The sequence below is a fragment of the Lucilia sericata genome, unplaced genomic scaffold, assembly GCF_015586225.1.
Source record: "Lucilia sericata isolate MDLA Ls3-8-SP2 unplaced genomic scaffold, ASM1558622v1 Contig000041F_arrow, whole genome shotgun sequence".
NCBI classification, from domain to species: domain Eukaryota; kingdom Metazoa; phylum Arthropoda; class Insecta; order Diptera; family Calliphoridae; genus Lucilia; species Lucilia sericata.
The window spans coordinates 1,078,523-1,105,000 of record NW_023994079.1 but is presented as its reverse complement, the minus strand read 5'-3'; the positions used below and the strand labels follow the sequence as shown (position 1 = coordinate 1,105,000).

The following is a 26,478-nucleotide window of genomic DNA, read 5'->3' as shown; positions in this document are numbered from 1 at the left end:
CGCGTCAAAAGTTGAAAGTTGCTGAACTTTTTGCGGCAGACGCGTTACAAACTACATTGTGTAACTTGTTGAATGAATATACACTATTTCAACTTTTTTTGACAGAAGCCTGTAACGCGTTGCCGCGTACTAATAATAAAACAAGCCAAGTTTTCCAGTACGAGAAACTCCGTACCGCAAGGGTGATGAATTTTCTTTCTCTTTCTCTCTCACAGATAATCAAAAGTTTCCCCAAAGGCACTAACATGATAAATCAGTTTAAAAAAATATTGTTTTTATATTCCAGGTAAAGCTAATAAAAACTATAGCAGAACAGAGTAATCGGCATAAATTAGAAGAAAATCGAAAAAAACGTGAAATAGCACAACTGCAAAAAGAACATCGAAAACAAGAAAATGCCGTTAGATCGCTAAAGGCTAAAATGGAGGCAAAAGATCAAATTTTAAAACGTAAAACTGAAGAAGTTTCATCTTTGCGTCGTAGTCAACGGTCGATTCAGTCATCCTTCCGAATGAATAAAAAAGATAAAGAATTATTTGATGCACATAATGCTCTTCAAAATTGGAGCAACCTTTCCAGAGCTTTGGACAAAGCGGCTCGGAATCGTCATATGTTACTACAATTCGAACAAGAATTAGAACGATTAATAAATGAACGTAATACCTTAACACAGACATTGTCCAATATTAGCCAAAACAACGAACTTGAGAATGAGGTGGATTCAGTTCAGTCAAACTTAAACTACATACAAGAATGCATAAAAACAATTCAACAAACAATAATGGAATTGGAAGATAATAAGGACGTTGAAAATTACAATTTTAATAATATAAAAATGATTATTACAAATATTAAAAATATTGAAGAGGCTAAATATTTACTACATCGATTAGCAACCTATGCTATAAAATTATCGTGCAGTATAGTAATTATTGAAAGTAAATTATCGGAACATATTACTTTGCTTCAGGACGCGCAACAAGAAAACTTCATTCAGCAACAATTACTGCAACATTTCTTAGCTCAAAGTAGTTCGGAAAAAATTACCGATTTATTTGAGTCAATAACTGCAAGTGTATCGAAACTGTCAACTAATAACCTAAGTGATTCTCAAAGATCACTTAAAAGTAATGAAACATATGATATACCTTTAACTGATAGTACTTTGATTATAAATGACGACATAGCCGGTAGCTCTTCATCCCCAATATTAAATGAAATGTAAGTCTTTCCCATAAAATTATATACCTATAAGCTATTTTTATTAAAATCTATTGAAATAATCGAATTTTAATTTTATTACCCCGTGTCTATATTAGACAAATATTTATCACAACACTTGGCAAAACGTCGGTTTTTTGTTTATATTAATGTTTAGGGGTAACAAAATTCTTATTTTATTACGACATCTCACTGATAATTTAACTGAAATGATGCTTTATTTTATAAAAACAATTAAAATTATATGCAAGTTTTGTAAATAAACACCAGTGTGCTTCCCTACCCTGATTGTAATGGAATAAAATAAATATTATCATTTTAAATGTATATACATACATATATCAGCAATTTCAAAAAGTCCCCTTTTAGAGATTTTCATACTTGTTTCTAGGTTTAATATTGAAAATCTTGAAGTTTGATTTTATGATTCTAGTCTCAATATTACAGACAATAAAAAACACTTGAAGAACGAAAAAATACCAGAAAGTGCCTTTTTATAGATTTTCATAAAATCAGGATGATGTACATATCTTTAATTTGCATACAGATATGTATACAACCAGGAAGCTGCGTGTTCAATTTTATGTTTTTAGGTGAATATTATAGAAAATTCGAATTTGGTTCAATCAGGATATTGCGTGTTTATTTTAATGTTTATATTTATATTCACTGCCTTATGCAAAAACGGTTATTAAAGTTAAAAATACACAGTTTTTTTCAAATAAAACAGGTTTTAATAACCATTGTTAACTTGATAATCTTAACCATTTTAAATTTTCATTCACTCAAGTCCACATATCTACTACCAACTTTTGAAGAACGAAGAGGAACCAAAAAGTGCTACTTACTCTGGGCTCTACATGTCTAATTTCATGTTTTTATATTCATTATTATAATAAATTCAAAAAGTACCAGACGAATAACGAAAAAGTACTTTACACCCTTTTGGTACTTTTTACCTCACTATTAACGAAGTAAAAATTATATTCCAAAAGGTACAATTTTAACCCCTTAAACGTCCGAATATCCAAAAAGTACTAATTTCATATTTGTATTTTTCGTTAAGTTATGAAGAAGTCAAAAATATTTTTTGAATGTTCACTGCTTAAAAACATACATAGGGTGCAAAAAAGTATTAAAATACAATTTTTACCCGTTTATTTCCTAAAGAGGACGAATTTGAAAAAGTACCGCACACCTATCCGCTTACTTTTTAAATGAAGGACGATAAGCTTTAAACCGTTTTTGTATCTTTTCAAGTTTAGGACATATGAGGTTACCGAATTTACCCGTTTTTACTCTTTACTCCTAAACATTCGAAGTTCCAAAAACCCCGTCTTAGTGGATAAATTTGGTGGGAGAACAATCTCATGTCCAATTTTCAAATTTTTAGCTTCAACCATTTAGGCTGTGCGATAATGAGTCAGTCAGTCAGTAACGTGTGAACGTATTGTTAATTTTTTAGGTCAATAAAGTATTTTGCTTATTAGGTTTTTTGCAATTTTTTTATGTTTATATATTAAATTTTATATTTTTATTACTCCTATAGATTAAAATAACAATTTTTAGATATTTTAGTAATGGTACGACTAAATTTGGATATTTCTTTACCGATTTATAGAATTTATCCATATTTGACATAACATGAAAACAAAAACTGCTTTACGGAAACCCCTGCTATTTGGGGAGTACTATGTGAATTTTATTTAGAATTGTAAAATATTGGCTCTTATTCAATAAATCTAACACTAAGTACCATCGTAGCCACTCTAAGTATGGGGAGATCACCGTATACCACTATAGAACTAATACTTGATTTTCTACCTCATATTTTGAATGCTTTATTTTATGAATAAAATACTTATTTGGATCTGGATAGTTATTCTTGATTTGGGTTCTAAATATATATAAGTGTATGTATTAGCTGAAAAATATTGCTTTTGTGAACCTTAGGTGACGATAACCACCTCTATTTGTAAATATCTAAATTAAGTATTTTTCCTATACCACACGACAGTTCACTTTATATTGGCAACCTAAGGTCTATTTAGAGGTCTAAATTTAAACATAGACTTCAATGGTTTTCCTTGGATACTAGTCGCTTCCCTTTGGCAGTTAAAGATTTTGAAAGACAACTCGGTGTGTTTTTTCTAATAAGTCTTTGTGTCATTTCATCAATTTCTATATTTTATATTTTTAATGATATTGATTAAATTTCATTGATTTACACTTGTTCTAAAAATCTAAACCAAATTTTTATATTGTAATTGCCGCATTATTTTCCGTAAAAAATTTTTAACGCAAATAACTACACAGTTTCCCACAGTGAGGATATGACTTTTGCAAATTACAATTGAAAAATTTTTAACACATGTCCTTTTAACAATAAAACTATAAATTCCAAAAAATAATTTTAAAAATGTTAAAAATTTGTTTTGGAAACATTGAAGAAATAGATAGAAATGAACAATTTTTGCTGGGACCAATAGTGGAAAAGTTACACGCATTTGAATAAAACCCTGTATGACAAAATGTCCAACTTTGACCCAATCTAAGTCCGGCAGTTCTGGATCTATAGCGCTGAAAATTTGTGTCTGACTTACTATCTTATAGTGCTAACATTGCACGGTGGTAAATTCCGGCCAAAAGTTGATAACTTCTTTGTTTCTTTAAATAAATAGCTGAAATTTTCCACAAATATTTCTTACAGGTAAGATTTGTTTGGTACTGACGAAGGGCAATATCGTTTGAAGATTTCGCCTAGCCCCCATACAAGTGACCCCACAGAAAACTCATTAAATACTTATAAATAAATTAAATATAAAGCAATTTTCATCAAATTTAACACAAGTCAGTCATAATGTAAATGGACAATATGACACACCTAAAAGTGTCATAGTGTCCATGGACTTTACGACAATTCTTAAAAGTGTCATATTGTCGATGGACATTGTGACACTTTAAAAACAGAAATGTATTGGAAAATTTGCTATGAATTTAGGAAAGGGACACTATTGTTCAGAAATTAGACGTATGTTAAGATTTGGATTGCTTTTAAAAAGTATCCTGCATAGCCGGCCTTTAGCATGGCGCACAGTGATTCGTTTTCATACATTCATTGGACAAAAATAGAAGGACTTATTGTCAGCGTTTAAATATGCAGCAATAGCACAAGATTTTTCTTGTACAACTATGCAATAAATATAAAACTTTAAAATTTTTCCATCACTTCACTACTAGAAATATTTGTTCTGTTTGCAAAATGAGCAACTGTCATTTGCAATTTATCGTATTTTTTACAATATGGCGGCTTCTTAAATTTTATATTCAATACATGTTTCAGGTTTTCTTTGTGATTTGCTGTGCTTTTTTACTTTGTTTGTTTTTATAATAACCAGAAATTAACCCAATGTTTTCACGCTTCTCTTTGGTATGTTATATTGTATTTGTTATTCTAGAATGTTGAAAAATTTTCCGTTATTGTGTTTGCTGTCTATTTTTGGTAAACAATTTGTTTTTAGAGAAATAACCGTTTTAGTGTTTTTGTAACATGATTTTATGTATGTATGTATGTATGTATGTATGTATGTATATATGTATGTATTATATAATACTGTTTACTAACAAGTTTTTACACTGTATACATTGCATAGAAAATACCTTCAAAATGTAGTACCAATAAGTGTTTAAAACATAAATAAATTGCAACTGGCAGTTGCCAATTTTGCTACTGGCAGTAGCAGAACAAAAACAATATACTGCAGCTAGGAAGAAATTAGCAGCACAACGATGGCGTGTGTGCTTTACTATAGCAAAAAAATATATTTCGATTGTTCTACAAACGCAGAAAATAAACACTGTGAATATGAGCTGCTAGAAATTTCAAAGTAATGTTGAAATTTTTAGTAGCAATAATATTAAAATGTGAAGATGTTAAAATATTTTTAGTATTATATTGATAGATATGTGTATTTTACTGCAAGTGGTTACTAATATATTAGTAAATTTAAACGTTGCTTATTGTAGGGTTTCGAAATTTGGCTCATTGTTGTAGATTGGTATAATTAAGAAAAATTTGAAGTTTAGAAAAAATTGGTCCAAGGATTCATATACTTCCCATATATCCCAAAATGGAAAATAGCGATATTTCGCACAAAGTTTGCAATAAAATTCTGAAACTTTCTAGTAATATTATATAAATAATCTGAATTCATCATGTTGGTTTCTTTATAATTTGGTTGTTGTCATATATCCTTTTTACTAAAAACGCGATAAGATCTTTAAAGCCTAAACTATTTGTGTGTAATTATATTTATGGGTTGGTCCAATATACAAAAATGTCCATACCAAAATTTATTGAATTCGACTAAGTAATACAGAAGTTTTCGCAAAAACTGTTTTCTCAATACTAGTAATTCTGGTCTAGTATAGTGTACGAATAATATGTAATTGTTTTTACAACTATTCGGATTTTCTTTTATAATTGCCATTGTATGTGTTAATTCCATATTTTTATGAAAAAATATTTCTTTCAGTAACGCCTTTTTTGCAAAAAAAATGTTTTTTCGCAAAAACTTATTTTCTTAACTATTTTATTTTGGTAAAAATATTGTAGAAATCATGCGATCAGTTTTTAAATTATTTTGACATTTTGATTTTAATTAACATCAAAAATAAATTGTTGTCTTGCTGTTTCTTTCCAAGAATGAAAAAAATAATTTATAAATAGAATTTCAATATATTTCATTAATATATGTAAAACACAAACTAATAATGATTTCCAGGATTCAAATATATTTATTGGCATTACTTGTATTAAGCTCAGCCTAATTTTTTGCAAATAGTCTTAAAAAATGCTTTAATTAAAAACAAGTAAGAAGTCTATATTCGCCTTTGCCGAATCTTATATACCCTTCACCATAGTATATTTAAAAAATATACATTTTATAAAATTTCAATTTATTTCATTTTCCCGACTATATTATTATTTTAGCAATAGCAAAACAAAAGGTATAACAACAACGCTAAATGAAATAAAACACATGAAATACATAAAAAAAATACTTAACACAATGAAACCAATAGACATCCAAACATACGAAGCGGAATACACAGAAAAACAAAAACAAAATACACAACGCAATTAGACCAACAGACATCCAAACATATGAAACGAAATACACAGAAAAACAAAACAAACATACGAAACGAAATACTCAGAAAAACAAAATACACAACGCAATGAAACCAACATACATACATCCAATCACACATCTCTTTTCCAGTAAGCAGTGTTGTTGCTTATTTGTACTCGCCGATATCTGGGGTCCTCTAAAAACTGCTTTCAACAACAATACAGACGGACAGACAGACAGACGAACATAGGTATATCAAATCCCCAACCTATAAGGATCCAGAATATATATTTTCTTTATGGGGTCGGAAATTATATTATAGAAATTACAAACGGAATGACAAACTTATATATACCCTTCTCACGAAGGTGAAGGGTATAAAAAATTAAAAAAAAATATTTATAACTCTGTTTGCAAAAATTAAGATTTTGCAAAATATAGGAAAAAGTTGGTTGTTCTTCTTAACGTTTATCATAAAATACACATTAGGCTATAATAAAATCTAAAAATCTGAACAAAAATATTTACTAACATTTAATTTACTTCATTAAAGTTTGTGAATTTTAAGTATTTTGTCTGCTCAAAATATTTCGAGTATAAAATGAATTTCAACGAAATAGAAATTACAAAAAAATTATAATTATAACATTTATGTTAAGAACATCATGATGAATCATTGAAATCATAATTTGCTAGAAAAACGCGACTTGATATATATATATTCTTTTAAATTTTTTCTTAAAATATGTTCACGTATATGCTGTTACAAATTTTAAGAATTTGCAAAATGTAGAAAAAAATTGGTTCTGTTCTCTCTTGTTTTCAATTAACAACCTAATTGTCTTCAATAATGAGTAAAAAAAAATTTAAATTATTTACTAACTTTTGCCATTTATTTTAACAAACTTTGTAAATTTTAAGTATTTTGTCTGCTCAGAATATTTTGAGTGTACAATCAATTTAATTAAAAAGAAATTACAAAAAATATATAACTACAACATTCATATTAAGTATATCATGATGAATCATTAAAATCATAATTTGCTAAAAAAAAGCGATATGAAATAATTTTTTTTTTATTAATTTTTCCCAAAAATATGCTTACTAATAAGCAGTTACAAAATTTAAGATTTTGCAAAATATAGGAATTTACAACATAATTGTCTTCAATAATGAATAAAAATAATTACTAACTTTTTTAAAAATGTTAAACAAAATCTGTTATATTTTTACATTTTTATTTAAATGTTTGTAACAATTAAAATATCATAATCAAATCAATGTTGCAGATGATATATATACGAGACAATAAAAATAAAAAAATTGTTTATAATGCAAGAGACAGGCATTATTTTGGAAAAGAAAATATAGAAAAATCTCCTACGGTTAATTTGTGAGAATTATTTTAGTGTCTGCATTTAAGAAAAACATTAAATCAAATCTTTTTTTTTTTGGTTAAATATTACTGGATTTCAGAGCCCTAATAATTTATACTTTTCTAAGAAGGAAATTTTGTAGGCTTTCAGAAAAATATACAATTTTTAATTTTACTCTCGATCATATTTTTGTCTATGGAACGAATCATTGTGGGGCGCAAGGGTTTTCAACTCTGGGATATTTCGAAAAGCGGCTTCGCTAAATTAGGCTTTTTTTGATAAATGGACTCATTGAAATCCATGGACTTTATGTCATTTTGCTCATAGACATTGTGACACTTTCGAAATTATCATAACCAGGGCAACCAAAAATATGCTCTAAAAAAAGTGTTTTATGTGTATAAAAAATGCTCTTAAAAACTAAAAATATGCTCTAAAAATATACAAAATATGCACTTAAAATTTCCCATTTTCCAAATGAAAACACCGTTTTTACCATTTTTGATACCATATATAAGCGGGAAGAATCATTCATTTATAAAATCCGTTATGTTATCTGAAAGTCTTATCTGTCGACTTAAAAAAAAGTTTAACCTCCGTCATATATCCATGTTTCTTCGAGATATGTTAACCTAAAGCTTGGAACAACCATAAACTTACAAAAACTCAAGGTTGCCTTTATTCTATGACAAACTTATTTGTTTCAATTTTTTAAACTTTTATTTTACTCCCGTATTCAGTATCTCGGACGGAAATTTTATTTTCAATATTAATATGAAAAGCACTCAAAAATATTTAATAACTGAGTAATTTTCATACAAATTTTAAAAATAAAATGTCCGTCTAATATACTGAATACGGGGGTTAAAGCCGACAGATTGAACTTTCGAATCACATAACGGATTTTATAAATGAAGGTGTCTTCCCTCTTTTATAAGGTTTTAAATATGGCCAAAAAACAGGATTTTTCAGTTTTTAGGACACGATGTGACAAAGAAATTGGATTCAGATTAAGCGATGCTAATAATTCAGAAAAGTAAACTTTGGTCTTTTGGTTTCTCTTCCAAATTTTGCCGACCTGTATAATTTTCTAGGAAAGGATTTAGATGCCTAATTCTTTTGCTTTACATTCCATTGATTTAATTTCTAAAATAAACTAATATTTAAACAATTTGTTGACTTTCTGATGGGGACTTTGTATGGGGGCAAGGATGAAATAAGGCCCAAACATTACGACAATTGTAAGTAACATTTAGACTTAAACGCAACTAAGTTCTGTCGATTTTTGTAGAGATACAGAAACATTTAACATAATTTTGAGCTCGAGAGGCCAATTCGAGGGGTACGGTTGTAGACCGATTTCAACCATTTTAAACAATCTTCATTCTTGTGTCATCAAAAAGTAATTTAACTTTATGAATTTATTTTTAGGGAATGGGTTTAAAATTTTATTTACCCCATTATTACAACTTGGCAATAACTAAAGGTAGGATTTTATAATGCAGATAATTCATTTCTAGTCATTTGAATTGTACTTTAGTTAAAGGACATCGGTAAAGCACACGGAGACCTTTCCGCCAGCTTACCTTCCCGTATACATATATTAACGAGATACAAATTATAAAATTATACAAGTTATAAAATCCTATCTTTAGTTATTGCCAAGTTATAATAATGGGCCTAACTTGTTTAAGCTAACGTGATCTGTACTCTTCAAGGATTCTATTCATAAAGGTTTTTTCTTGAAAATTATGTTTGATGTACCATAATTTTGCTTTATTTCAAAGTAAAATATTTTTTGATATAACATATGAGAAAATTTTCCTGAAAAACGGTAAGTTTAGAATGGCTATAAAATTACAATGCAAGCTAACTTTTCAATTGGGTCTATTAATTGTCTACTTTCATTTCCCGTTGGCCTTGTTCGGGAAAGATTCGAAGACCCAAAATTTGTTGCATAGTGTAATTAATTTGATTCTCTAAATTTAAAAACTTTTTATTCAAACGTACATAGCTAAATCGACTCAATATTTCATAAGGACCCCAATATACATAGTAGGGATGCTAAACGGGACTGGCTTTTACAAATCCCGGGATTCGGGATTTTGAAAATTGCAATCCCGGGATTTTACGGGATTTCGGGATTACAGAAATTTTATTATTTTATTCATGAAAATCTTAAATCTTCATGTTTGTGAAGAAAATTGTTTAATCTTGTGGAAATTAATCGACAGAAGATAAATTTAAATTAAATAAAAACTTTTAGAATATCATAATTTCAGAAATTTGGTAACTACATACATGCTTCCTAAATAAAAACAAATAGGAAAGTATAGTCGGACATGGCCGACTATATGATGAAAAACTAAATTTCTAGAAGAGGCTTTATATGGGAACTATGGTTAAATATGGGCCGATCCTCCCCACTGTAGTGGTGTAGGGTATAATAAATATAACGTTCAATCCTTCGAATATCAATTTAGATCATAAATGAACCTTTCTAAAAAAATATAATAAAAAAATTAAAAACATTTCCTATTCATTAATTTCCCAAAAAAATGTTTCAATTTGTTTTTATTTAAAAACAAAATTACAAAAAAAAATTTAAAAAAGTTAGGTGTAAAGGACGAAATATGCAATAAAAAAATGCGATTATGAATAAAATATGCGGAAATATGCTGTAAAATTTAAACTATGCAAAAATATGCTGTAAAGAACAAATATGCAAAAATATGCTCTTACAAATCGATGCCAAAATTCGTTAAATTGTCTGAAATGGATAAATAGCCAACTCGCGTGTCCATACGACGCGCAGCAAAAAATATGATATTGCATATTTTTGGTTGCCCTGGTCATAACGTTCATGGACACTATGACTCAATTTAGTGTGTCATAACGTCCATGGACATTATGTCACTGGACATTATGACACGCTACCGTTTTATGTACCCAGAAATTTTACGGCATAGTATGGCGGACATCGGATCATATTTGACCCTAGTCCCCGTATAAGGTTTTAAATGCTGATAATTGGGTTAAAAATACTAGTAATTACTTTAACGCTCATTACTGCTTTAAAAATATCTGAATAGCAATGAAATTCGACACAAACAAGTATTATAGGAACCTAAATTTCACTATAAAATTTTATGAGAATTGGTCAATAATTGACCGTACCTCCCATATTATGTTCCTTTCAAAAAATTACTTTGCCACTCATTAGTGGCTTAAAAATATCTGTCTAGCAATAAAATTCGAAACAAACATGTTTTATATGAACCTAAATATGTGTATCAAAGTTTATGAGAATTGGTCCATAATTGACCCTATCCCCTATATAAGGCCCCTTAAGAAAAAGGACTTAACAAAGTGATAAATATCAGCATAAACATAAATATCAACATAAACAAGTTTTATAGGAGATTGTTGTTGTTGTTGTAACAGCTAAAACTATACAATAATCTAGTTGGGGGGTTCTACATTAATGTCCAGGCCTAAAAATTGGGTTTTAGGCTTACTTCTTTCGTCCAGGTGGTAAAAAGTGTTGTTGACGACTTCGCTGGTGATAATTGCAGGTTACGCGCAGCGAAGAACTGATGTATTTCGTGGAAATAACCATTCACCAGAACTCATAATTCATCAACGTTGTGGTCCGTCGCCATGATTGAACAGTCGTCCGCATATGAAATCACTTCCACGCTTTGTGGAGGTGCGGGGAGCTTAGAGAAATAGAAGTTAAATAAAAATGGCGATAGTACTCCACCTTGAGGTACGCCTTGTTTAACTCTTGGTTTGGAGCGTCTGTCTCTAAACTCCACGAACGACTGACGGCGACTCAGATAATTTACGATCCATCACTTCGTGTTGTTGGGCATTGTGGATTGCAGGATATCCTCGAAGAGTGTGGCGTGACTGACAGTGTCGAAGGCCTTCGACAGGTCAAGAGCCACTAGAACCGTCCTTTCACGGGGCCTCTGCTGATTTAAGCCTTGTGAGATCTGAGTGGCAATGGCGGTTAATGCTGTGGTTGTGCTGTGCATTTTGCGGAAACCATGCTGGTGACGAGCTGCTGTTAGGTGGCTGGACAGCGCCTCAAAAGTCTTCGCGACTGGTGATAGGAGAGAATGACTCTACCCTTTTTCCAGGCATCGGGTATTACGAGGCGGCTCACTGACTTGTTGAAGACCATAGTCAGGTACTCAACTCCCCGCTCGCCAAGGTGTTTTAACATAAGCATGGATATTCCGTCGGGGCCAATCGCCTTAGATGGTTTGGTGTTGTTGATGAGGTCTGCAACTTCAGCTGCAACTTAATAGTGACCCTGTCATCCTTCTTCGTCAGGTTGGAGAGAGATCGAACTGTAGACCACAACTTACTAACACCCGAACTCAGGTTGCAGTTCTTCAAGTGATCTAGCCATCTTTTCCGCTAGTCCTCATTTACCAACCAGTCCTGGATCACCTGGGTTGGTATTTCGGATGTCATCTCTTTCATCAGCAAGCCTGGCTGCTTCTGCTGGGAAGTGCGGCCGCACTACGGATATACGACGATATAAAGCGAGCAGCTGCTGAGATGACAGTTTCACGGAACTTCCTCTCTGAATGGTGTACGTTGGAGGGAAAATTTAGATCACTGAAGATGCGTTCGGTGAATTCTCTGAAGCCGTGCCAGTCTGCTTTCTTTTGGTTTACGTATTGACGGCGTTCAGAGACGATAAAATCGTTGGGTCGATCCAGACAAACGATTATGGGTAAGTGGTCTGACCCCAGAGAAACTACGGCTCGCCATGTTGCGTAGTTGATCAAACCAGCACTCTCTATGGTGATGTCGGGCGAGCTAGCGCAGGTACCCATAATCCGCGTGGGGCATCATCATTCAGGGTGCAGAAGGTGGACTCGTCAATCTGTTCCGCCAGCAACGCACCTCTCTGGTCTTCCCCTAAAGAAGAGTGCCAGAGCTGATGGTGGGCGTTGAAGTCCCGTAGGACAAGACGCATATCGCCGTCTAACAAAGTCCTGATGTCGGGACGGTAGCCTGCTGGACAGCTGGCTACAGGCGGAATGTAGACATTATAGAGCTCTAAGTCAGTTTCTCCCGATCTAACTGCAATACCTTGAACTTCAAGATATTGGTCCCTGGAGTTAGAATCGAGAGAAAGAGCTCTATACTGCATGGTGTTGTGAAAGATGAAAGCAATGCCCCCACCGTTACTTCTGGTGCGGTCTTTTCGGAGAATGTTGTATCCGTTACAACTTTGCAGACTGGAATTGTTCGTCAGTTTCGTCTCCTGGACCGCAGCGACCACGTTGTTGTTGTGCTGCATATATCGGGTTATCTCGGAAATTTTTTTTTGGAGGCCATTGCAGTTGAACTGCAATATGGATATTATCCCAGGTCTCCGGAGTGCAATCGAGGGTGTTAGCGGCGACGGTAATTGTTGTTGCTGCTGTTGTTGTGAATCTCGCCGTTGTTGTAAGCAGCATGGGGCGACGAAATTTTGCGACCACTCTCGATGATCGTTAAGTCCGGAGCAGTTCCTGAGATGACACCAGCCCAAACAAGAATTGCACCTTAATTGAATGGACATATGGTGCAGTCGGTTCTGACAAACTGTGCAGAACCATGGTCCGGGATTTAATTCAATTCCGGCACGGACCAAAAGGATGCGGAGCAGCAATGCCGGAAGATGTTGCTCCGCTGCAGAAAATTGTATTGTTGTTGCTGGGGTTGACAGCCCTTGGCCAAATAATTCGGGTCATTCCGGTACGTAGAACCGGCTGTCGGGGAAAAAGGAAAAGGAGGTAAAATCCTTCTGTCAAATTTTATTTAGTTCAGTCCATAATTGACCCTTCCCTCCTCCTTTTGATTTTATACTATTGATAATATGTCGTCCCGTTCTCTATTTTTATGAAGTTGAAATATATGGAAAAGTTCAACATTTGTAAAAATGCCCTAGTTACTAGTGTTGCAGGAAGTTGCAGATGAAATTTATAATAATTACTCCTGATATATAAAAATAGTAGATACAATGTTCACCCAACATCTTATAGCCCCTTTTTTTGTACGGTCATTCAAAATTTGGATTTGTGTAGCTTTTTTTAGTTTTTAAAGTAGGCCACAGTCACTTAATTTATCCAAAAAATGAAACCGCACAAAATCGCAATAACCACATGGAATGATTATTTAATACGACTATATTAAAACACGTGCTAATTTATAATGAAAAACTTCAGGGAAAAATCATAGCCTTCATTTATGTAAAAGTGTCTAAAATCTAATTTAAAAACCTTAAAACGACTGGTTTTCGAATAGTTGACATTTGAAAAAAACCGGTTGACATTTTTCAAATTTAGTAAAAAACGGTTAAATAACAAAATCTATTTTAATTTGAAAAAAAAATTAATAAAACATAGCTTTGACAGTCTAAAAGATTATAAATTCAGATCTAGTCGTCTGATTTACATTATTTCTTTAATGTAAAAAAAATGGAAAAAAGTGGGACACTTCTGTTAAACATAAGTAACTATGTAAGACGCAAATTAATTATTGCAATTGGAATATAATCTTAAGATTAATAAAATTTTATTCAATAAATTTTACAAATTAAATTTTTTAATTAATTAGGAAAATCGAAAATATACAATAATATACTCTTCCGGGACTCCAATATTCTTAAAATTTAGACGGACTGTATTATTATTTACTTCAAAATTTAATTTAAGTAATCTTTGAATAAAAAACAAATAAAAGTATTCGAATCCGGTTTTTAAAAAGTTAAAACCGGGATATTCGATATTCGAAAAATCAACAATTAGAAAAAACCGACGCTGGCAAAGCACAAAAAAACCGGTTGAAAAACCGAGTCGATCACCCTAATAAATAGTCACAAGGTTAAGCTATAATCAAAATATGATATAAATTGTATGATTGGAAGTTTTAGCTATAATCTACTATCAAAAATTTATCAGAATTAAATAATTGAAAGAAATCATTTTTGCCGGAATTGCATTGGTACAAATTTCGTCAAAATCGATGACAGAACTACAGCTTGATGTACTCTAATAACAATTTAACAGAACCACGATCTCGAGATTGGTAATAATTATACAGTCTAAGGAATAGGTGTTATAGCGGATTAAAGTAATAAAATTTAAAAAATCGTTAAAAATACGGGTTAGGCTGTTATCAAATAAAATAAGTACCCATTCATAAACATTTATAAGCACTATCAGCGCATGTTAAAATAGTTATCGCAAATTTTATATTTCAGAAAATATACTGATATTTAAAAAAATTATTTTAATTTTTTTGCAATTTATTTCAAAACCGAAAATTTTACAAATAAAAAATTTTTCGGGGCAGTTTTCCCGTTTTTCCTACCGAGCGCGTCCCCGGGTGGCGGATAGGGGGTGGTGATGGACCATCTATCCTCCCACAGTTTTAGTTTGACTCAAGCTAAAGGAGGGCTGATTGTCCACCACCTGGGAATATTATATTCCCCGCAGACCAAAAAACTGGAAAAAAACAACATGGAAAATAAAAATAAAAATATGAAAGTTACGGTGCAGGGCCTAAATAACCCTGCACCGGCGGCAAGTGTTGATCCACTCGCGAGTCACGTGTCGTCGTCATCCTGCAATCGTGAGCAAAATACTACTACGGAGATGGTACCTTGGGCTCCGTGGCGGACAATGGGTCAAGTGAGAGAGCTCTATGCTACCTCAGCCTTTAAATATAGGTGAGGGTTCCGACTCTGAATCCTCAGATGATAATAACAACACCATTATAGCAAATCCCAAAAAGGATGAAGTAGAGCAAGTGATGAAACAGGTGAGTGATAGCATAGCTAAACTACCTATTATTAAGAAAAGACTATCTGGAGCACAGAGGAGGAAGTTGAAAAAGATGCTTCAGGAAATCATAGTTAGTCAATCCAACGACACTCCAATGGAAAAATCGGACTCTCTCACAAGATATGAGGCAAAGAGGATCACGTCTCCCGAAGAGTTGACAACTGAGAATAAACCTAAGAAGAAAAAGAGCTCCCCGTTTTCTGATACACAGTCGAAGCCAAGCCATACTTCACTCAAAGGAACCTCAAGTCAGAATCCTGCGAGTAAGGGTGACAACGCCAAGATAGATATTCCGAAGACGATCACGTCTGCGAAATCAAACTCGAAGGTACGGGTATCTCAAAAGAAGCCCCGAAAAGCGAGGAAAGAGAGGCTTGATAGTGGAAAAGGAAAAGAGCCGCCATCTTACGCCAAAATTGCCAGAAGAAGACACCGGGACGATCTCTGCTATGCAGTTTACGATGCCGGAAATCCGACAGGCAAAATTCCAATAGACCAACAGAGTAAGGTAGAAGATCTGGTGAACAATAAGATAGTGGACCATGCAATCGCTTCAAAGGGCAAACAACCAATAGAGAGCGAGAACTGCGAGTTCAGCATGGGGGTGATGTTGTTGAGGCTGGCATCTCACCAATGTGTTAACACCCTAAAAAACTTGATGGAAAGTATCCCTCCTCCCTGGGACGGCGCTAAGCTAGGACTGGCAAAGAAGATCGAGCTTCCGGTGCTCTTAAAGTCCACTGTCTACATAAAAGGATGGGGCAGTAAACTGGCTAATGAACGTACTGGAAATTCTTGGTGGTCAAAATGCTGAGCTGGCCGTGGAAAAATGGGACGTCTTTTACAGGAAAGAAGAACCTGAGAGAACTTTATTTGTAATAGGTAACGACCAGAAATCTATGGCTAGTCTTGCCAAGAATAAAGGTAGGGCTTACTTCGCCTCTTAATCTGTCATATTCAAAATTGGGAAGGTGCCGATTGGAAGGGCTGTTACAACAAGCCTCGAAAAGGACACTAAAATACCTAAGACCACAGCATCAACAACTGATAACGTTAAGGAGTCAAATCCTAAAAGCGAGGAAATTATTACCAAAAGAAGGAGCAGCTGCCCTTTACAAAATTGGGGAGGCGCCGATTGAAAGGGATGTCAAAACCGGCCCCGATAAGGACATTAAAACACCTAAGACGGTACCCAAAGCACCATTAGCAAGTACTGGTAATTTTGAGGAGTCAAATCCTAAAAGCGAGGAGGAAATCACTCACTCGCCAGAAGACAGAACAGCAGTGCTGTCCAAAATTGGGAAAGTGTCGATTAAAAAGACTGCTCTTCCTATACTTGATAAGGACACCGCAGTGTCATCAATGGTACCCACTGCATCAATAGCAACTCGCTGGATGACAGTTTAAATGGATGACAATGATTGAGGTTATCCAAATAAACATCCATCGGAGCGAGACGGCTACCAATGATCTGATGGCTAAAATTAACACAGGTAAGATACATATAGCTTTAATCCAGGAACCTTGGACGATGCGCAACAAGGTTTCTGGATTAAATCATATAAATTTCCAACTTTTCTACGCTGATACAGGGTCTCGACCGAGAACATGTATCTTATGTCACAAGAACTTATGTTTTCTCCTCTCAACAGGATTATCAACATCGGATGCAACGGTGCTGAAGCAAGGTCGTAGCAACATATACCTTGCATCTGTTTACCTGCCCTTCGATTCGCCGACACTACCACCAACGTCGGAGCTGATGAAACTGGTCAAAGAGGCACAAATGAAAAAATAAAAAAAATTGTAATAGGTTGTGATGCTAATTCCCACCATGTAGCTTGGGGTAGTACAAACGCCAATCGCAGGGGACAAGCCCTTATGGATTTCCTTAATACTAAAGACTTGATCACATCGAACTTAGGTAATAAAGCTACCTTCGTCAATAGAATCAAAGAAGAAGTATTAGATATAATTATATATTCAGAAGAGCTTATAAACGAAATTCATGATTGGAGAGTTTCGGACCATCGGTACATAAGATTCAAAATACTACGGCCGCCACCAAAGTCGATAAAGTTTCGGAATAAGTCTAAAACTAATTGGACAATGTTCGGTTCCTTACTAAAGAACCGTTTATGTTCGAACACTTTTCAATGTCGAAATAAAGAAGACATAGTCGCCAAAGTAGAAATGCTCACAAGTGCCTTGGTTAAATCGTTCGAGGACAGCTGCCCTCTGCGAGAGCGGAGATCTGCCCAGGAGAAACCCTGGGTAACCGTGCAGATCCGGAACCTTGAGAAGACTCTTCGCAAACTATTTAACCGGACACGGCGTAAAAAGACCGCAGTATACTGGGATGAGTATCGTAATGAACTTGGTGAATATAAGAAAATCGTTCGAAAAGCCAATCGAGACTCCTGGAAACTTTTCTGTGAACAGGTAGATAGCGTAAATGACGTATCGAAGATAAAAAAATTCCTATCCAAAACTCATGTCCAACCGGAAAGTATGATCGATGTCACGGGCAGGAGGCTTGAGGATATGGAGGAGACAATGAAACTCCTAATGGATTCTCATTTCCCACCTGGTATATCGAATAACATAGATGAACCGATATTGGAGGAAGGGGAGGGTAACACGGAAATAGTTATACTGACATGGTTAAAGGGGCAATCAAGAGCTTTGCTCCCTATAAAGCTGCAGGGCCGGATGGAATTTTCCCGGCACTTTTGCAGATGGAGGCGGAACTGGTTTCCGTACATCTGTCACAGATATTCACTGCATGCTTAAAATTGGCATATACCCCAGTTAAATGGCAGGATGCAAGGGTAATATTTATACCCAAACCAGGGAAACCTAGCTATGCGACACCTAAGTCCTATCGACCGATAAGTCTTACGTCCTTCCTACTTAAAACCTTGGAACGGATAGTCGATAGCATGGTTAAAAGCAGCACGAAAAAAAAGCAGGTGGAATCCGCTTTAAACGAAGTTGTCCACTACATAGGTGAATCTTTCGATAGCAAACTGTATACACTGGCGGTATGCATTGACATCGAAGGCGCTTTCAATAACGTGCACACTGATACTCTTATCCAATCCCTATGCCAGTTTTATGTTGACCGGGTGCTCCGTAACTGGATCAACTACATGCTAAGGAACAGATGGATAAGCTGCGAGATGTACGATATAACTATCAGAAAAAAGGTATTTCGCGGTATACCACAGGGTGGCATTTTGTCACCTTTACTCTGGGTTACTACGATTAATAGCCTCCTAAGGACCCTAACCGAGAAAGGACTCAGACCTGTCTGTTATGCAGACGATGTCGTAATACTTTTAAAGGGTAAGGATCCATATTACTTGTGTAGAAGAGCTGAGGAGGCTCTGAATACGACCTTGAGCTGGGCTCAACCGAGAGGCCTCAATGTTAACCCGGCGAAGACGGAAATCTGTCTTTTCACAAGAAAGACAAAAATTTCTACATATACTGAACCTTGCTTCCTGGGCAAGAAGATACCGGTGACAGACAAAGTTAAGTACTTAGGTGTAATACTTGACCGGAAATTAAAATGGAGATACCACATAGAGGATAGGATCAACAAGGCACATCGGTGCTGGGCGATATGTAGGAGAACCATAGGCATGAAATGGGGTCTTAGTCCTACTATGACAAATTGGCTTTATAAAAGTGTAATTAGACAAATTCTAGCTTATGCTTCAATAATCTAGTGGACTGCTTTGGACAAAAAGTGTAATATTAAACTACTACAGGGAATTCAGCGTACATGCTGCTTGGGTATAAGTGGTGCCATGTGTACTACTTCAACCAAGGCTCTAAAAACGTTGCTAGATATTTCACCCATTGAAACATATATAAGATATGAGGCGGCGCGTACAGCCGAACGGCTCTTTACTTTAGGCGAACTGGCCAAAAACGGTTATAGGACACGTCATCAATGTATACTGGACACATTGGAAGGTTATACACATTCATCGGACGTGCCTGATCGCATACCAGACACAGAATATGTCGGAAACTTTGAAACGCTAATCCCAGATAGAATGTTTTGGTCAAGCGGATCAATAGAGCAAATACCAGTAGGAATCCGTTGCTACACGGATGGCTCTAAATTAGGGGTCAAAGTGGGGTTCTATATTGAAGATCCAGAAACAGAAATATACCACCGTTTACCTAATCATAACACAAGCTTCCAGGCAGAAGTACGAGCAATAACGGAATGTGTAAATTGGACTATAATAAATATGGCGCCCACAGGGCTTAATATATTTACCGACAGCCAGAAGGCAATTAGTGCGATATCAGGTGATAGAATTAAATCTAAGACCGTATTGGATTGTAAGAAAGCTTTAACTGAATACTCTCCCAGAGGTAAGGTTCACATCATATGGGTACCAGGCCACTCGGGAGTAGTCGGCAACGAAAGGGCGAATGTAATAACTTTAAAGGGAAGGGAGCTCGATGTAGTTAACCTGACAAACGCAAAACCATTCGACGCAACAAAAGCTGAATTAAAAATATGGATGAGAGAATCCCATAAGGCCTCTTGGAATAATGAAACGGTGGGTAGAACCACAAAGATTCTATGGGGTGACCCTGATGAGAGCAAGACGAGAAATCTCCTCAAAATGAGCAAGTCTGAGGTTAGTATGATGGTACGTATTATGAGTGGACACACAGGATTACGAGCACATCTATACAAAATTGGACGTGCGGATTCAGACGAATGTAGAGCATGTGGAGAGGACAGTGAAACTCTGTAGCACTTTCTTTGCCATTGTCAGGCATTCGTCGAAGTTAGATCCAAGTATCTTGGAAGTGATGTTATTCCGGAAATAACATTCTTAACCAACACCGATTGGAAGATTCTTAGGAATTACGTCCAGGAAACTGAGTTTCTGAACATGGAAAAATAATACATTCAGTGAACAATTTTTTTTTTCTTGAATTGGAGCGCACAACAGGCCCGATAGTGGACTAGGTGTATTTCTTCGGATTTTATGTAGTATACATCCTCCTATCAACCTAACCTAACCTAAAATTAATTTTACACAAACATTTAAGAAAACAAGAAAAAATAATTAAAACGAATTTTTAATGATTATCAACAAACTTTATAAAAGCTGATTATCATTTATGATTTAAAATTCTTAATCAAAATTCACTGCACAGATCCAAACTCACAGAAATAAGGCTTCGTTTTTCCTTGTATTTTGGTTGGTTTATTTTTCTTCTATTTTAAATATCGGACTATATACGATAAATTCCAGTAATTTTTGGTATTATTAGTGTACCATATCGAAATAAATATTATTTCGATATGGTACACTAAAAATTCCCAAATATTGCAAAATTTGACCTTTGAACTCCACAGTTTATGGGCTAAGAATGTCTGATTTTAATGAAACTTCGGATATATATTTTATATTATCTGGACTATAATACTCTGATAATATTTTATGTAAAATGTGCGACAGTAAAGAATTAATACGTATTCTCTAAAATATTACAAAAAAATGCGATTTTCCCGAAATCCGCCGAGTTCAAATCGCAGATAGAGCTAAACTGTAAAAATTATTGATCTAAAATTTTTACCGTTTAATAGCCTTATCTATTGGCCATACATCCCCATGAGATCTAAAAATTTTGAAATTTATTTAACAACGTTTCAAAAAAAATGAAATTGGAGATTTGAAACGGCCGTTGAAAAAATCAAACTTTTTTGACCATAGCTGAGAACGAGTTAGCGTTATCTTATAAGGGCAAAAACTAATATTCCAGTAATTATATATATATTTTAAGTAACAAAATGATTGTTTAGAATATATCCCAAAAAAGTAAATTTTTTTGTCACATTTCGAATTTATGTGCTTTGAGACACGTTAATGGCCTGGGGAATTTGCAATAACTTTTAAAGTTTTCAAGCAATTTTTGTGTTTTATATATTTCCGAAATGCTCTGTGCACATTACGATTCCTTTACAATAAAGTTCAAAACTTATTACTAAATAGCCAAATTTAAGTAAAAACTGAAAAAAATCGATATTTTCACCTTGTAATGCACTAAGGCCCACAATCTCATTCTCCGGTTATCGTTTAACCGGTAGATATTCTGCCGGTTAAAATATTTTTTGTATGAAAACTGTCAAAATATCGTTTCAATAAAAAATAACAAGGCATTGAGAAAATAGGGGTAAATCAGCCTAAATTTTTGTATGACATAGTTTTACAACCCATAGAACAATTCTAGAGGGGGGGACGGCCTGTCAGACAATTTTTTTTATTTCATACAAGCTTGAATCACTCTAATGTACTTTCATACATTCAAATTTTCAATTCTAACTGTATTCATCTGAATTAATTTATCTTAGAAACATTCACTAAATTTTTAATGAAATTAGTGTATTTAATTTTCATCACTGTTCTTTTCGCATTTAAACGTAAACTTTATACTTCAAATAAGTTTTCATTTTATTTTAAATTATCATTATTTTTAGATCAATTCTCATCGTAAAATTTCGATGAATTTTATATATTTTATTTTGTTAAGTTTTGATATTCTTTTATTTTCTTGTATATGTTCTCATTCAGATGAACACTTAATCCTTTGCTTCACCAAAGTTTATTCATGTACTTTTTCCTTTCCCTTTCAATCACTATTTATTCACAAATTTATTGAAATAATCCTTTCCGTTTTCGAAATATTTAGAATATCCTCTCAAAATTCTCCTTTATTATATGCATTACCCAGTTTCAGGATTTTCCATTCTTTTCCCACAAATATAAATTATCCTTTAGTAATAAGAATAGTTTTTTTTTTCTACTTTTCACTTTATATTATAATTTTTCTAAATATCCATTTTTTAAATTTTCAACGCCAACACACAAAATATTTCACCACTTTATATTTCACCACTATTTTTAACTTTTGAAACAAACAATTCTGCAATTAAAACTATAATAAATAATACAATATGATAAATAATAAACTTAATTTGTACTTCATATTATTTTTTTAAACTTAATTTTAGGATTTAACTTCCATTTTGAAGGGCATTTTCCTTCACTTGAATAAATGAGCCAGTTTAGTGTTTTTAATAATGAGTGGATGTTCCTTTATTGTGAATTACTTCGAAAATGCGATCCGGCATTGATTCAACTAATTTTTTAAGGAGATCCAGACTTGTTTAATTTTTAGTTTTAACTCTGAAACTGTCATTATGCTTTCATTCTGGGCATTATTTGCATAAACTTTGCGGACCATGTACCCCCACAAGTTCTCCATCGGATTTAAGTCCGGACTGCATGCCAAACAGTGCTATGTTCATGAAACCACACTTTTGATTGCTTAGAAAAATGGATTGCTGCATTATCGTCTTGAAATATGCAGTCGTCTTAAATTTTTTCATCCATAAATTAAATTAGAGCATTTTCCAAAAGCTCATTATAAATTTAGGTGTTCATTTTTGTTGGAACGAAGCATATTTTTGAATTTCCAGCTGCAGAAAAAGCTGCCCAAACCATCACACTCCCTGCACCAAAATTGCGTTTTGACAAACGGACGTCGTTTGACCTTAAATCGTGCTAATAGCTAGAGTATGAATCTGGGCCATCTAAATTTCCATTCATCTCCCCATTTCATTTATTTTCTTGCAAATTTGAGCCGATTTTCTTTATGCTGATTTTTAAGCATTGGCTTGCACTTGGGTTTCTTACATTTTATGTTACCATCTGTTCGTAAAATGCGTGCAACGTGTTTGGAAGTCAGAGGAAGTTTAAGTTTAGTTTTTATTTGAGTTGCAATTAATTTATTGCTGATTGCTCTTGTTTTATGAGATTAAACTGTCATCTTGTTAACTTTTTATTTCCTTTTGTAGGTTTTCGTACTCCATATTTTGGACCTTTCTTGATAAAATTGTGAATAACACCTTCAAAACGTCAAATTTTGCGGGAAATTTCTCTATTAGAGCATTCTTGGTTACGAAAAAATTCATTTAAATTTTTTCCTGGTCAGAAAGAAAAGTTCCCTTGGGCATTGTTTAAAGTTATAAAATACTTTCTTGGTTACGAAAAAAATTCATTTCAATTTTTTCCTGGTCAGAAAGAAAAGTTCCCTTGGGCATTGTTTAAAGTTATAAAATATTTCGATTAAAACAGAAAATTTTCGATTACGAAAATTTGAAAAAAACTAAAATTGTTCAAAAAAATTTCTTTGTCACATTTTAAAAACAATATTCGCGTTTGCGTTTATAAGAATCTTCCACTTACATTAACATCAAGATCATTTTATTGCCTTGTAAAGGAATACAGCAGAAGTGAGAAAAACGATTTGTTTACATTTAAAAAATACCGCCATGTCGCTTCTCATTTAGAGTCTCCAACATTGCTTTTGCACAAGAACAACAAATATATAACAAAAAAGAAAAAAAATGCGTATTTTTAACGTTTGAAACAAACAATTCAGCAATTAAAACTATAATAAATAATTTCTTACAAACCTAAAATCATAGACTACTAATAGACTGGAGTCAGCTGATTTTAGCAATATGGCGGAGGCAAACAAAAACAAATTTTACGAAAAATGAACAAAAGAAAATGTATAATGAATCACGGGAGATTTAAACAAGTTAGAGTACTATATTCGGCTGAGCCGAATCTTAACCAGCTACTTTTATATTAATACTTATTTAATTGATCAAATATTTGTAGAAAAAAGTTTTCTCATGTCTTAAACAGAAAAATACCAAGATCTATTACAATTCCAAGATTTATTGAATATTACAAACGCCATTTTCTTTTATATTTTTATAGCGACTTGAGATATGCTTTAGCGATATTTAGTAATTTGCATGTATGCATGTGTGTGAAAGATTTAAGTATTTTCAAAATACATATATATAATTTTTTTCTACACAAATTGATAATGCAACTAGTTAAATACGGTTTTAGGGGCAGGACCTAGTATGGGAGATATGACCAATTATAGACCGATCGTAAAAAATTCTTTAAGCTAAATTTCTGTACATCAAAGCTATATTTCAGACAAATTTTGTATCTATATTGTAATTTAGTAATATGTAATGTGTGTTTAAGTGATTTTCTGAAGGTAATGTATGGGACCGACCGCAACTATATGAACTGATCGTGAAAAAAAATCTTGAAATAGAATTTGTGTATACAAAACTAATATTTGTGCCGAATTTTGTTTCAATAGCTTTATTTGGTAATGAGTAATGTACGTTTAAGAGATTTTCGTAAAAGGACCTTGTATGGGAGCTATGACCAATTATGTATACAAAGACAAAATGTCAAAATTCTGTATCTATATCATTATTTGGTAATGAATATTGTGCATTTAAGTGATTTTCTAGAGGGGACCTAGTATGAGAGCTATGACCGAATATGGACCGATCGTAAAACAATTTATTTATATGTACTTTTGTATGGGAGGTATATGAAATTGTGGACAGATTCTGGCAATTTTTAGCAGGAATCAAGCTCTTGTGCAGAAACGAATGTATGATGATTTTCATGAAATTATCTTGCACAGTTTTCGAGAATATTACATCAGAATGTGTAAAAAATACTTTTTTTCGAGGTTGTTTTAAATTTTGATTCATAACTTTTCCCGGTGTGAACCGAACCATTAGGAAAATGAAGAACATTTTGGGTGAATTTGGTTAAATTGTATTGCTTCGTTTTATCATAAGCGTGTTTTACACAGACAGACGGACATAGCTAAATCGACTCAGAAATTGATAAGGACCCAGAATATATATACTTATACTTTGTTGGGTCTCAGATGAATATTTCTTGGTGTTACACACGGAATGATGGTGGTGGAGGGTATAAAAAGAGGGACAAATATATAAAGATATATTTCAATCTCTTTCTTTTCACCTCGTACTTAATTTTTTTCAAATGTAAAAAACAAATTGCATTACAGTCAAACCCCTTTATAACTATTCCTTGCTTTTTACGAACTTATCTTAATTAGCGAAATTTTGATAGCTATTTTGATACAAAAACATATTTTATAAAGAATTCTTGGTTAAAAGGAATTACTATTTAGTCCGATGAATAACATTTCATACAACTATCCATTTTAATATCAAACTTCAAAAATATGTGTTGAGAACAAATAAACGGGGTTTACTGTACATGCAAAGTCAAAAAAGTTGTTTGTGGTGTTGATAGTGTATTGCAAAGTGTTACAAATCCAATACACTTTTAATTAGAATCTAAGCAAATATTTAATAAAATAAGGTTCTTTACCTTTTAATCTTAATTTTTTGCAATTCATCTTCACATACAATTTCTTCAATGTTTAAATTTTTTGTTGTTTTTTTTTTTCAAACGAGCGATGAAAACAATCATACAGCTCATCTCACACACTAATCGATTTTTTAATACATTTTCTTTTTTCTTTTGCTCTAAAGTTTTACCTAATGGCGGAATTAAAAAAATGTAAACAAAACCATAAGGTTCGAATTTACTTTTTTGAAAGCTGTCAATGGTTTTTTATCTGGTTATCTGTGCCTAAAACTATATAACAAACAAAATTTCCAAAACCATAGCCAACTTAGTTGATTTTCATTTTCATATACAACAAAAATTTTCATTTAAATTAAAATAAAAAAATATTTTAACTAGAATTTGAATTTAAAATAACAAAGTCTAAGCCAACTAAGTTGAAAATGTTTTAAAAATATTAAAACTAAAATTTAAATTTAAAAATAAAAAAATCAAATGAAAATGTTAAAATATTTGAATTAATATTCAAATTTAAAATAATAAAGCAGAGCCTACTAAATTGAAAAACTTAATAAATATTCGAATTAAAATTTAAAATTGAAAAAGTAACGAAATT

At 33.1% G+C, this 26,478-nt stretch overlaps 1 protein-coding gene across 1 annotated transcript in view; it reads left to right on the top strand.

The window, feature by feature from the left end:
* Nucleotides 1-286: 286 nt before the first annotated feature.
* Nucleotides 287-26,478, top strand: part of LOC119613941 (kinesin-like protein KIF21A) — a gene marked incomplete at its 5' end in the record, with an annotated part of 130,106 nt that continues 103,914 nt past the window's right edge. The window contains one exon of the mRNA XM_037970015.1: nucleotides 287-1,221. Within this exon, the coding sequence (XP_037825943.1) occupies nucleotides 287-1,221 (935 nt within the window). The remainder of the gene's footprint in view (nucleotides 1,222-26,478) is intronic.